Source organism: Schistocerca nitens, unplaced genomic scaffold (assembly GCF_023898315.1).
Source record: "Schistocerca nitens isolate TAMUIC-IGC-003100 unplaced genomic scaffold, iqSchNite1.1 HiC_scaffold_519, whole genome shotgun sequence".
In the NCBI taxonomy this organism is placed as follows: Eukaryota; Metazoa; Arthropoda; class Insecta; order Orthoptera; family Acrididae; genus Schistocerca; species Schistocerca nitens.
Window position 1 is genome coordinate 857,288 of NW_026046052.1, and position 12,576 is coordinate 869,863.

General features: G+C 59.1%; 1 protein-coding gene across 1 annotated transcript; it reads right to left on the bottom strand.

Annotated features, from left to right (window-relative positions):
- Positions 1 to 2,951: 2,951 nt before the first annotated feature.
- Positions 2,952 to 12,239, bottom strand: LOC126232538 (WAS/WASL-interacting protein family member 2-like). The gene is made up of 2 exons (XM_049942781.1): positions 11,794 to 12,239; positions 2,952 to 3,678 (listed from the first exon to the last, which is right to left on the bottom strand). Exons 1-2 carry the CDS (start codon positions 12,237 to 12,239, stop codon positions 2,952 to 2,954), a joined length of 1,173 nt encoding a protein of 390 aa, XP_049798738.1.
- Between the last annotated feature and the right edge of the window lie 337 nt (positions 12,240 to 12,576).

Below are 12,576 nucleotides of genomic sequence, written 5' to 3' on the forward strand. Positions count from 1 at the left end.
TTTCGTTGGTCTGTGTCCCCCGGTGTGAAATGGCAGGTGTGTCGGTGATGTGATCCGATCCGGCGGCTCTGAGTAACTGTCAATATCGGCGCGGTACACCGGCGTCATGGCAACGTGTCGGTGTTCACACCAGTCGCACTGTGGCACCGTCGGCGCCGCGAACGGTGACGAAAGGCTGACCTTTGATCGGTCGAGTGTCGTGTCTGGGCAGAACGTGTGGAATGAGCAAAACTGTTGGGGACGGAAACAATGGTGGAGGAGGGGAACGGAAAGTAATAAAACAAACAAAATGGAGAAGCAATCACCGGAAAACGAAGCAGGGAAAAACGGAGAGGCGCTGTCTATAGCAACGGAACGTTCCCGTGCATTGCAGCCGCACTGAAAGGCGTTTACGGCGCGGCTGCAGGTGTCGGCCGTGGTGACGGCTGAATTGCATTGCCTTCCCGGATGAAACGTTCGCCGACATGGCTCGGAGGAGGAATCTATGAGAATGCGTTGCCCTTGCCTGCCGTTTCGTGTGCCCTCCTGTTGTGTACGCTGTTGTTGTCCGGTGTAGCGAAGGGTGTGTATGTAGGGGTGTGTGTGTGTTTAGTGGGGAATTGGAAGGTCGATAGCTGCCGTCACGGTCAAGATAACGCAGTCAAAGGTGTCGCGAAAAAGTGTGTTAGCCGTGGTTGGTTGGTTCGTGTGTTTTAAAGAGAATGGACGAGAGAGAGAAAGTAGGTGGAGAGTGCGTTGCGTGTTGCCTAACTGCGTCCGCGAATATGGCAGTAGTTGGTGGTGGGCGTGCCCTTGCATGTGGCCCGGAAGGCGTGTCCGTTTCGCGGTAGTGGCACCGCTGCTGGCATATTCGGGAGATGGGAGGGGCGCGAAAGGAGAAAGGAGACGCGGAGGCTTTTAAAGACGGGGAGGGCGCGTGTGGGTGGCTCGCGCTGCGCTCGGCGGTTGTGTTTGTGCAACAAATGTGTTGCCGGGAGGGGACCGTTGTTGTGGTGCGGTTGTAGCCTCAGACGCGGCCGGCAGTGAACGTGAGACGACGGATGCGGGCCGGGGCGGCGCATGTCGCCGGTGCCATGCCTTTTAAGAGCCGCGTGGTCGGGGGTGTGCGCACCGTGTGTCGTGTTGCGAGACAGCATCATTTGTGCTGCGTGGCGTGGCGTGGCGTGGGGGCGAGGAGAGCGAGCCGCGCGGTGTGCTTGTGCGCCGGAGAATGGCACACTGCGCCTGCCCGTTGAGGAGGCCGATGGCCGTGGTGTGGTGGAAATGGAGCGCGTCGGACGTGCACCAATGAGAAAGAGAAACAAAGCGGCGACAACGAACGAAAGGGGGAGGGAGGCCATTGTGTCACATGCGGCGGTGGGAGGAAAAAAAAAAAAACAAACAAACAAACAAACAAGAAACGAAGACGTAAGAAAGAGGAGAAACAACAAAGAGAATGAGTCGTGCGTTCGCGAGGGGGGGTGCGCGTGTAACTCCGGTACGCGCAGTGCCGGAGCCCAACGGCTGTGTCGTCGACGCCAGTGCTTGTCGGCCGAATGGGTGCGGGAATAGAGGCAGCGTCGGCACGGAGAAGCAAGCAAGAAGGAAGGACGCACGCGCGCTGCGGCGTTTGGCGCGGTTTGCGGCTGGCGCCTTTGGTGGCAACGGCCGGGACAAGCAGCGGTGTATGGTGGTGTGCGGGGCGGACAGGGGCGGCGGCGGTGGTGGACTGGGAGGAGGCGAGGCGGCGCCGACGGTGGCGTGTGGTACGGCGAAAACGGGACGGACGGACGGCGGATGTTGGAGAGGCGCCGCGCACGCAGACACATGGAAGGAAGGAAGGAACGAACGCAAGGGAACAAATGGAGGGGGCGAATGTGGAGATGCGGGCAGGCGGTGGTGTTTGTGGGCATGTGGTGGGGAGAAGGGCGGGGGCGGGAGGACAGAGGCGAGGCGACTGCGTGCTTGCTCGCTCGCTCGCGTGTCTTTTGTTTTTGTGTTTGTTTTTCCATCGTTTGGTCGCCTTGGAGCCTGTCGGTCCCGTCCGTGTGTGGCCACGCTTCGGGTGCGTGTATGTTTGTACGTTTCGTTTGTTCGTCTTCTGCAGCAGAGGCGGTGCGCGGCAGTGGGAACGCCTGCCTGGCGGCTGGGACGGCCAGCAAATGCGGTTGGATGGGCGGCCACAGCACCGCACCTGTGCCCAAGGAGGCGACGCTGGCGGCGGGGCCCCCTCGGATGCGGCCGGCTGGGGGCTGTGTGCGCTGCCGCTGCCGCTGCCGCCGCCGCCGCCGCCGCCGCCGCCGCCGCCGCCGCCGCCGCCGCCGCCGGTGCTGGTGCTGGTGCTGGTGCAGCAGCAACAACGACGAACAACGAGTAAGCAAGAAGAGGACGAAGCGGATGGCTGGTGGGTGAGTGCATTTATTTAGGCGGTCGACAAGGCAGTGCGTGATGTGGCGTTGTGACGGGGGTTTGCTCACGTGGCCTCGTTTGTGTTGATGCGCAGGAAGATGAGATGCGGGCAGACGCAGACGCGTACAGAGAGACGAGCCCGGTCTGCAGCAGGATGTGTGGCGCGGCGCGCCGAGTGCAGAGCAGCGCGCGCCGCCTGGGCCGGGCTGGGCCCGCCCGGCGGCGGGCCGCGCTGTTGTCGCGGACGTGAGCGCCCCCTGGCGGGTGGTCGGAGGCGGCGCGGTGGACGTGTGTCCGGTTGGCCAGTGCACATTGCGAGTGGCTGGCTGGCGGTCGGCGGCGAGACGGGAGAGGAGGTATGTGTCGCGGGCGCCTTTGCTGCGCTGCGTCGTTGCGTGCCTGGGCGTGCGCCTGTCGACTGTGTGTGACTGTGTTGGGCGTTGTGCCACGTACGTGTGTGCTCGGCCGAAGGCGTCGGAAGAAAAAGAGAGAGAGAGACGGGCGGGAAAGTGGGTCGGTGTGCGTGCGTCGCCCGTGATGCGATGATGTCGCGTCATGTCATGTCATGTCTTTGCGAAACGGCTGCCGAGAGGTGTGTGGTGGCGAGCGGGAATGTGCGTTTGGTGGTTGCCGGCCGGCCGGCAGTTGTTGGTGGTTCCTCCTGTGTGGTTGTTTGTGCTGCTTTGATGGCAACGTGGAAGGACGCCGGTTTTTCCGTGCCTTGCGTGTGGTTGTGTCGACGGTGACTGGTTGGGGGTGTGCGCCGATGCACGTGCCATGTTGTTATGTTTGGGTCGTGAGTGTGTTTTTGGCTGTGTTGTTGTGTACGGGAAGGGGGAGAGAGGAGGAGGCGGCGGCGGCGGCGGCGGCGGCGGGGGTGATAGTGCGTGCAGTAGTGCCGTTGCGACGGGCGTCGGGTGGAGCCGTGCGTAGTGGCGGAAAGGTGTAGGTTGCGGGAAGCGAGCCCGTCGCGTGTCGTCGTCGACGACGGGGTCGCGTGCGCTGTGAATCGAGAGTGGCGGGAAAGGGGCAGCGTGCCGCTGTGTCGTGGTCGTTAGCAGAGGCCTGTGTGCCTGTCCGTTTGTTTTCTGTCGGACGCTTGGTGCGAGGTGTTTGTTTTGTTTTGTTGCCGCCGCCGCGGTTGTTTTTGTTTGTCGGCTGTGCTGTGTCGGTGGGTCGGCGAGCTGTTTTGCGGTGCGTGAATGTGTTGGTGCAAAAGTGGCGGCGGCGTCATGGCTGCGACCGCGACGAGCCGCGGGCGCGCCATTGATGATGTTGAACACAGAGCGGCTGTGTGCAATGGGAGGCCTTGTGTACGGGTAGCGGTGTTGTCGTACGTGCATCCGGCCCGGTGCGGAAAGCGCCGTTGCGGTTGCGGGTTGCCTCTGGTCGCGACGTGTGGTGCTCGGCTTTGTGGGTTTTTTTGGTGCCCCTTTGGCCGGTGGGTGGTGTTTGTTGTTTTGTGTGTGTGTGTGTGTGTGTGTGTGTGGTCGGTCTCTTTGGCGCTCGGTATATATCTGCCTCCTGCTCGGTCTTGTTGTCGACGTCGTCTGTAGTTTTTTGCGGCTTGCCGACGACCGACCGACCGAACTACTACCTACCTGTGACAGCTACGTGTGGCGCCCGAAGGTGAACGTAACGTGACCTCGGCGCCCTTAGCCTAACCTAAGATGTCCGGCCGTAAGGTAGGTGCGGCCACCTGACGCCTCACGTCCGAACGCTTAACCTAACTTTGACGCCTAACCTAACTTTAACCCTTAACCTAACCCACGTCCACCTAACGTAACCTAACCTAACCCAAGCGACGCCAACCCTAACCTAAGGTGTTGTACACTGCGAATGTCGAAGGCATGTTATAGTCTTAGGTGGAGAGCACTACACGCAACAAGCGGCTACACGGGTAGCAGGGGTTGTGTGGCGTGGGCTGGGCGGTTTTGTTAGGTTAGATGGCCTTGGGCAAGTACAGAAAGGGGGCAACAGCAGCCTCAACGGGTGCGGGGACCAAGCAGCAATCGGTATCGTTTGTTAATTGTCAACTGTCGAAGCTGCGTTGGTACAGTACCGGAACCGCAAGCGCTGACAGAGAAAGCACCGAAGCTCTGCAATCGTGATAAGGTACAGAAAGCTGGCTGACGCCAGGGATAAATTCTGCCGAAATTGTCACAAAGGTACAGACGGTGTTTTAGAAAGGCTCGATTGCATGCAACCGGTGGTGGTGTGTTCGTCGCTGTTTGAGTAGTAGTTTTGATCCTGTAGTGAAGTAGAGGTGGATGGTTCCTGTGAAATATTGTGGGTGGAGGTTACACCCAACAACCGAGCTAGGTTTAATAATAATTGGCTCCTTTGACCGACCTCCCGACGCAGCAGCATTAGTGGCAGAACAACGGAGAGACGGATTTTGGAAACACATTTCACATACATTTTCCTCAGCATGTTAGGGTCTTAGGTGGAGATTTCAATTTACCCGATATAGACTGGGACACTCAGATGATGTTCAGGACGGGTGGTAGGGGGACAGAGAGCATCGAGTGACATTATACTGAGTGCACTGTCCGAAAATCACCTCGAGCAAAATGAACAGAGAACCGACTCGTGGAGATAACATCGTGGACCTACGGATGACAAACAGACCCGAACGTGTTTCGACTCTGTATGTGCAGAACAGGGACGCAGTGATCATAAGGCCGTTGCAGGGAGGACGGTGTATCTATCTGTTTTGGCTAGCAAGAGTAATAGAAGGCAGATTTGCAGACGACCCGACAGATGAAAAGGCAAATGCCTGTTCCGACACTGACAATGTTGAGTGTTCATGGAGAAAGTGCAAGGCAATGGTAAAAATGCGTTTTTAGACAGGTACGTGCCGAGTGTCGAACTGTGAGGGATGGGAAAAAAAACCCACCGTGGTATACTACAACAACAACGTTAGGAAACTGTTGCGAAAGCAAAGAGAGCTTCACCCAAAGTTTAAACGCAGCCAAAACCTCCGAGACAAACAGAAGCTAAACGATGTCCAAAGTGTGAGCGTAAGGAGGGCTATGCGTGAAGCGTTCAGTGAATTCGAAAGTAGAACAAACCCTATGTACCGACGTTGACAGAAAATGCTAGGACGTTCCGGTCTTGCGTTGAATCAGTAAGTGGCTCGAAACAGCATATCCAGACACTCCGGCATGGTGATGGCATTGAAACAGAGGATGACACGCGTAAAGCTGTGAAATACCTAAACACCTGTTTCCAAAGCTGTTTCACAGAGGACGGACCGCACTGCAGTTCCGTCTCTAAATGCTCGCACGAACGAGAAACCGGCTGACATCGAAATAAGTGTCCAAGGAGGAATGGGAAAGTCCGCCGGACCCGACGGGATTACCAATTCGCGATTCCTACACAGGGTACGCGAAACAACCTGCCCCCCTTCTAACAGCCGTGTACCGCAAGTCTCTGGAGAGGAAGGGAGGGTTCCAAATGATTGGAAAAGAGCACAGGTAGTCCCAGTCGTCGAGCAGATGCGCAAAAACCATAGACCCATATCTCTGACGTCGATGTGTTGTAGAACATGTTGTTTGCTCGAGTATCATGTCGTTTGTGGAAACTCCAGAGTCTACTATGTAGGAATCCATGTTGGATTCCGGAAACAGCGATCGTGTGTGAGACCCCCAGCTCGCTTTATTTGCGCATGAGACCCAGAAAATATGAGATACAGGCTCCCAGGTGGATGCCATTGTCGTTGACGTCCGGAAGGCGTTCGATACAGCTCCGCACCGTCGCCTGATAAACGACGTAAGAGTCTACAGAATATCAGACCAACTGTGTGGCTGGATTGACGAGATGTTAGCAGACGGAACACAGCATGTTGTTATCAATGGAGAGACAGACGTCTACAGACGTTAAAGTAACCCCTGGCGTGCCACGGGGGAGTGTTATGGGACCATTGCTTTTCACAATTCATATCATATAAATGAGCTAGTAGATAGTGCCGGACGTTCCATGCGTCGTTTCGCGGATGATGTGCTGTATGTAGTATACAGAGAGGTTGCAGGACGATCGGCAGCGGATAGGCACCCGGTGCAGGGAGTGGCAACTGTCCCCTTAACATAGACAAATGTGATGTATTGCGAATATACAGAAAGAAGGATCGTTTATTGTATGATTGATTATATGATAGCGGGACAAACACTGGTAGCTGTGACGTCTGTAAAATATGTATCTGGGAGTATGCGTGCGGAATGATTTGGAAGTGGAATGATGATCAGATAAAAGTAATTGTTGGTAAGGCGGGTACCAGGTTGAGATGCACTGGGAGAATGCTTAGCAAAAATGTAGTCCATCAACAAAGGAGGTGGCTTACAAAAACACGCGTTCGACCGACCCATACGTGAGTGTTGCCCACCAGTGTGGGATGCGTAGCAGGTCGGGTTGACGGAGGAGATAGAGAAAGGTCCAACGTTTCGTCACAGGGTTATGTGGTAACCGTGATAGTTAAGTGGCAGACTCTGCAAGGGAGGCGCTCTCTGCATCGCGGTGTAGCTTGCTCGCCAGGTTTTCGAGAGGGTGCGTTTCCGGATGAGGTATCGAATATATTGCTTCCCCGTACGTATATACCTCCCGAGGAGATCCCGAATGTAGTAAAAGTAGAGAGATTCGAGCGCGCACGGAGGCTTTCAGACAGTCGTTGTTCCCGCGAACCATACGCGACTGGAACGGCAAAGGGAGGCAATGACGACAGTGGCACGTAACGTAAAAAGTGCCCTCCGCCACACACCGTTGGGTGGCTTGCGGCGTATAAATGTAGGAGGTCGGCTGTCGTGTGTGCTTGGAGGCAGATTCGGTGTGTCTGTAGTTGCGGACGGCGGTCAGCCCCCCTCGCGTAAGCGGCGAGGGGCGGCGGCGCTCGGTTGGCCGGTGCCGATGTTGCGCAGGCGGCGCCCGTTTTGTTTGCGGCGGGCAATTTTGTGAGAAAGGGGCGCGAATGTTGGCGGGCGAGGTGGCCCGACGGCTGCGGGCCGATCGGGAAACGGTGGGAGGGCGATGGGGCGGCGGAGGTGCGTTTGCACGGCCGGCATCGCCGCACGCCTCCGCTTGTGTGGCTGTGGCGGCGGCCGCGCTGGCCGGGCTGGCGCGGCGACGGTGTGGCACTTTTGCCGAAGGTTTGGCCATTGTGGCGGGTCGTCGGCTGGGGCTGTGGGGGCGGCATGTGGGCGGGGGCGGCGATTCTCGGCGGGCCGAGCCAGGCTGTAGCGCGCGGTAGCTGCAGTTTGGCCGTGGTTTGCGGCGCTGCCGTGGCGACTGGTTGGCGACTGTGGTGTGGCCGTGTGTAGCCCCATCCTCGGTGGTTTGAACGGCGCGGGTGGTTGCGGCGCAGGTTTGGGGCTGGTCCGCACAGGCTGTCGGACGTTGGGCGGTAGCAAGCGCTCCAGTCCACTATCATCTAACTTCATCAAGTGGGAGTAATGTAGCATGTACCCGAAGGCATTTACTACACCGTCTGAGGAACGGAAAAGAGAAACATCAGGATTTTCTTTATTGTCATCTAAGGATGTGGTGGTGGAAACAGACTATCATGGGGAACTGAAGTTTCTGAAAGTTGCAACTGCTGTCGCTAGCGACGGAGCAGCGCAACGGGCCTCTGATAGAGGTCACGGTCATCTACAGGCGCCCCAAGGTTCCTGAGAAGGGGATTATCCGAAGCAGCAGCCGTGGCATACATCTTCTGGGCGATGGCTTGAAAGCGAGCGAGGACTTCCTGTTCATGGGCAGCTTCGTGAAGATATCGCGCCGGAAACTGGGGATGCACGTGGAAAATCCGGCGAAGAGCCTTATTCTGCTGCTGTTGTAGGCGATGGAGGTGTCGGTGCGCCGCATTTCCCCAAGCAGCACAGGCATAGTCCATCACAGGACGCACAAACATCCGGTAGATGAGGAGCCCATTATTGACGGAGAGCGCGGAGTGCTCGTTCAGCAGGGGATAAAGCGCCCCCAGCCGCTGCTCAACCTTCCGGCGAACTTCTAGCACCTGCTGCTGCCAGATGAGTTGGCGGTCCATCACAACGCCGAGGTAGGTGGCTGTCGGCGTCCAGGGGATGACCTCGCCGAATAACTGGAGTTGTTGATCGTGTGGCGGGGTCCTCTTGCGCGTGAAGACCACGGCTTGGCTCTTCTGAGCGTTGAACCGGACACGCCAAAGAGTCGCCCACGCTTCGAGGGCGGCGCACGCGTCCTGGAGACGTCGATACATGGCTTGAGGCCACCGGCTGCGGGTGAAGATCGCTGTGTCATCGGCGTACATCGCGCGCTCCACCCGGGGAGAGGTAGGAAGATCGGCCGTATACAGAGAGTACAGGGTCGGACCGAGGACCGAGCCCTGCGGGACGCCGGCGGCAATGGGTCGGAGCGTCGACGTCGAGTCGTCAATGCGGACCACAAAGGTGCGGCCCCGCAGATAGCTATCCAGAAGGCAGATGAAGGACCGCGGAAATCCGTGCATATGGAGCTTCCACAGCAGCCCGGAGTGCCACACGCTGTCGAAAGCCTTGGTGACATCGAGGAAAATGGCGCCACAATACTCCTGATTGTTGAAGGCCGTGGTGATCGCTTCAACAACGCGGACGAGCTGCTGCGTAGAGGAGTGGCCACCCCGGAAACCAAACTGTTCCGGAGGTAACAGGCGACGACGGTCCATGATGATCTTGAGCCGGTGAAGGAGAAGCCGCTCGAAAATCTTGCTGAGCTGCGGAAGCAAGCTGATGGGCCGGTAGTTGTTAGGATTCTTCCGGTCCTTACCCGGCTTGGGTATGGCGACAACAACAGCATGCTTCCAGGCAGCCGGATAGGTACAAGTCACTAGTATGGCAGTAAATAGGCGGGCCAGATAGGCAAAAGCAGCAGGAGGCAGTTCCTTGAGCGCCTTCCCAGGAACGTCGTCGGCACCAGGAGCCTTGTTAGCGGCCATCGCCCGGATGCAGGAGGTCACCTCATCGGTCGTGAAGACTGGCAGATGGTCGTCGTCACGGTGGTCGGCGGAGAGGTAGGCCTCGAGGCCACGGTCCACATCATGAACGAACTGGGCGTCCACAGGATCGTCGAGAGGGACGAAGTTCGCCTGAAACACATCAGCAAGGGCGTTTGCCTTAGCCACAGGGGTATAGGCGACACCAGTCGGCGAGTCCAGAGGAGGCAGAGCGTGCTTCCGCTTGGTGAAGAAGCGAACCGCGTCCCACGCGTGGGGATCCGGAGTGAACGACGCCAGCTTCTGAGCCCACTGCTCGTTCTTGTGAGCGCTGATGGCGGCTTTGATGTCACGGCGGAGGAGGTTGACACGCCGCTTCAGAAGGGGGTCGCGGGTGAGGCGCCATTCCTTGCTGAGGCGATTCCGCACGCGGATGAGATCCAGAATGTCGGCCGGGAGTCCCGGGCGCCGGGGAAGCGTGCCCCGGGACGGCGGTGTGGATCGCAGCAGGGCGGAGTGGACGTCATCAGCGAAGGCAGCGACGTCAGCATCGACGTCGTGGATGTCGGCGTCAAGACGCGGCCGCACACGAGCGAGGACGTCCGCGCGGTAGGCAGTCCAATCAGTGCGCCGAAGGTGAAGGCGAGGCGAGGCGACGGCGGGATCAACAGCGAGATTGAAGAGGACCGGCAGATGGTTTGAGTTCAACTCATGGACGACGTCAGCCGTCAGGAATTGATGCAGGCCTTTTGTGACGGCGAAGTCCAGGACGTCCGGCGTGCCGCGGGATGGGTAGCAGGTCGGCTCCTCCGGCCCGCAAGCGTAAGCACCAACCCTGTCGATGACCTGATGAAATTGGCGGCCGCTGTGGGTGGTGTGCAGAGAATTCCACGCCGCATGTTTTGCGTTGAAGTCGCCGGCTAAAAAGAGCTTCCCCGGGAGACGGAGCAGCGCATAGGCGTCGTCCAAGTCCAGCAGGTAGCGTGGAGGACGGTAGACGGAGACGAAGGTGACCACCCCCGCCGAGGTCACCACGGCCACAGCTGTCGCCTCCATCTGTCGTAACGGTGGCGTGGGTACGACATAGTGGCGAATGTTCCGCTTGATGTAGATCGCGGTGCCGCCACCGCGGGTGGGGCGGTCGTAGCGATAGCACTTGTAGTTTGCGATGTTGGCCCGTAGACCCGCCTTCAGGTGCGTCTCCGTCACGAGGAAGATGTCAATGTTGTGGGCTGCAAGGAAGTGCTTGACTTCCAGGAGATCGCGGAAAAGTCCGTCTGCGTTGTATGTGGAAATACGGAGTTCCTCGATGCGTCGCACCCTATCCATGATGCTGGGGAGCGTCACTGGTGGTGTGAAGAACGCTTCGGATCGTAGATTCTACGGTGGCAGCAAGTGTGGCGGGCAACGCCTGGATGGCGCGGCTCATCTCGGTGACCGCCGTCATCATGGTTTGGAGGAGGGTGAAGAGGTCGTGGGAGTCGACACCCGGCTGCTGGCTGTCCTGCGGAGTGAGGTCGACGGGACGGCGGCGGCGCAACGGCGGAAAGGCGGCGGGGCCTTCGGGAACGTCCGTCGGAGCAGCAGAGGACGCAGGGGCGTCTCTGCGGATGACGTACGGTGCAGCAAGTGGACGTTGCCAGGCGTTAGGAGGGCGAGATTGCGAGAGTGAGTCCCGTCCCTGCTGCTGGGCCCCCGCGTGGCGGAAGCTGGCAGGAGTGCTGCTGACGACAGCGGTCCTACGGCGGCGATCCCTGGCGGTGAGCGGGGGAAGCCCTCGTTGCCGGCGGCTGGCCTCCTTGTGCTTAGGACACGACCTGAAGTTGGCGGGGTGTTGTCCGCCACACAGGCCGCACTTCGCAGGTTGTTCCCGAGGTACTTGGCATTGCCGACTGTCATGGGCGCCGCCGCACTTGACGCAAACAAAAGGCATCGTACAACCACGGGCAACATGGTTGAAGCCTTGGCACCTGTAGCATTGCGTTACCCCACGTGACTTGCGGAGCGTTTCGGCAGACATGACAAGTCCGCAAAGGCGGGTGACGTTGAAAATCTTCCGATGGTCAGGCGTATCAGGAAGGATGACGATTCTGAGGCCCGACCGACGGTTAGTGCCCGGTATTTTGTGGTAATCCACGATCGTGGCGGCAAAGCCGAGGTCTTCCAGTTCTTCTTTGACCCAGTCGTTAGGGAGGGACTCAAGAATCCCCCGAAGAATCACCTTCAAGGTCGGCGGCCGAACGACCGGAAAAGTATAATTCGGGATGCCTTGCGAACCAAGGAAGTCCATAACGGTGGAGTAGTCGTCGAGGGTGGTGACAGAAAGCTTCAGCTTGTCGCCGCCCGTCTGGCGCGCGGTGAAAGGCTGCGTCAGGTGCTGCTTCAACCACTCGTAAAATTCCTTATAGGACGAGGGAAGCTGCAGCACGATCGGTGGAATACGCTTCTGCTGTTGCGGTGGCGGCTGTTGCTGCTGCGCCTGGTGCTGGAGAGTGGGCGGAGCCGCATCGTCAGCGTCTTCAGGGATGTCATCGAATCGGTTGTGCACCGGAATATCCGTCGCCTGCGGCTGAGCTTGCGCCGCCCGCGCTTGACGCTTCTTCGGCGGTCTGCGGAAGCCATCATCCGGCACATCGGCAGCGCGCGAACCACTATCAGTGCCCCTCTTCTTCCGAGAAGCCGCCGTCGACGGTGTCTGCCTCAGGACGACGTCGTCGTCGATGGAAGTATCGGAGAAATCGGCCAAATCGAGGTCCATAGTCGAAGCCGGGTCCGTCATAATCGTGTTCCTCTCTGCCATAGCTCTGGTCGTCATAGATGGGGGGCCGGATGGGGCCGCCGACGGGGCAAGCCCCGCCGGACGGCGATCCGCCACACCCGTCGCTCCGCGCACGTCCGTCTGCTGCGACATCTCGCACTCGAATGGTAGCAAGCGCGGGAGGCGCGGCGCGGCGGCGCGCAGAGTGGCGGCCGCTCTCTCGGCCGTCCGCGCCCGCCCGCGACACTGGCTGGGCCTGGCGGCGCGGCGGCTATTCTCTGCCGCCGTGCTTGCCGCCTGCCGCTCTCGCTCTCGCTCTCGTGTGTGTACGCGCGTCGTCGAAATAATGGCAGATCAGGCGGCTACGAACGAGACTGCTGCGGCACCCGCCGCCACCGGCACGACGAAGAAGGCCAAGTCTGCGGCGTCTGCGAAGAAGCCGCGCGCCAAGCCTGCGCACCCGCGCACCTCTGAGATGGTGACGGCCGCC

Excerpts from the sequence above, each read along its gene's own strand:
- LOC126232538 (XM_049942781.1), bottom strand. The coding sequence starts at position 12,239 with ATGTCGCAGCAGACGGACGTGCGCGGAGCGACGGGTGTGGCGGATCGC. Across the intron at positions 3,679-11,793 it reads CACCAGGCGCAGCAGCAACA|CCGCTCTGTGTTCAACATCA; the intron begins GCCGCCACCGCA and ends CATTGCACACAG.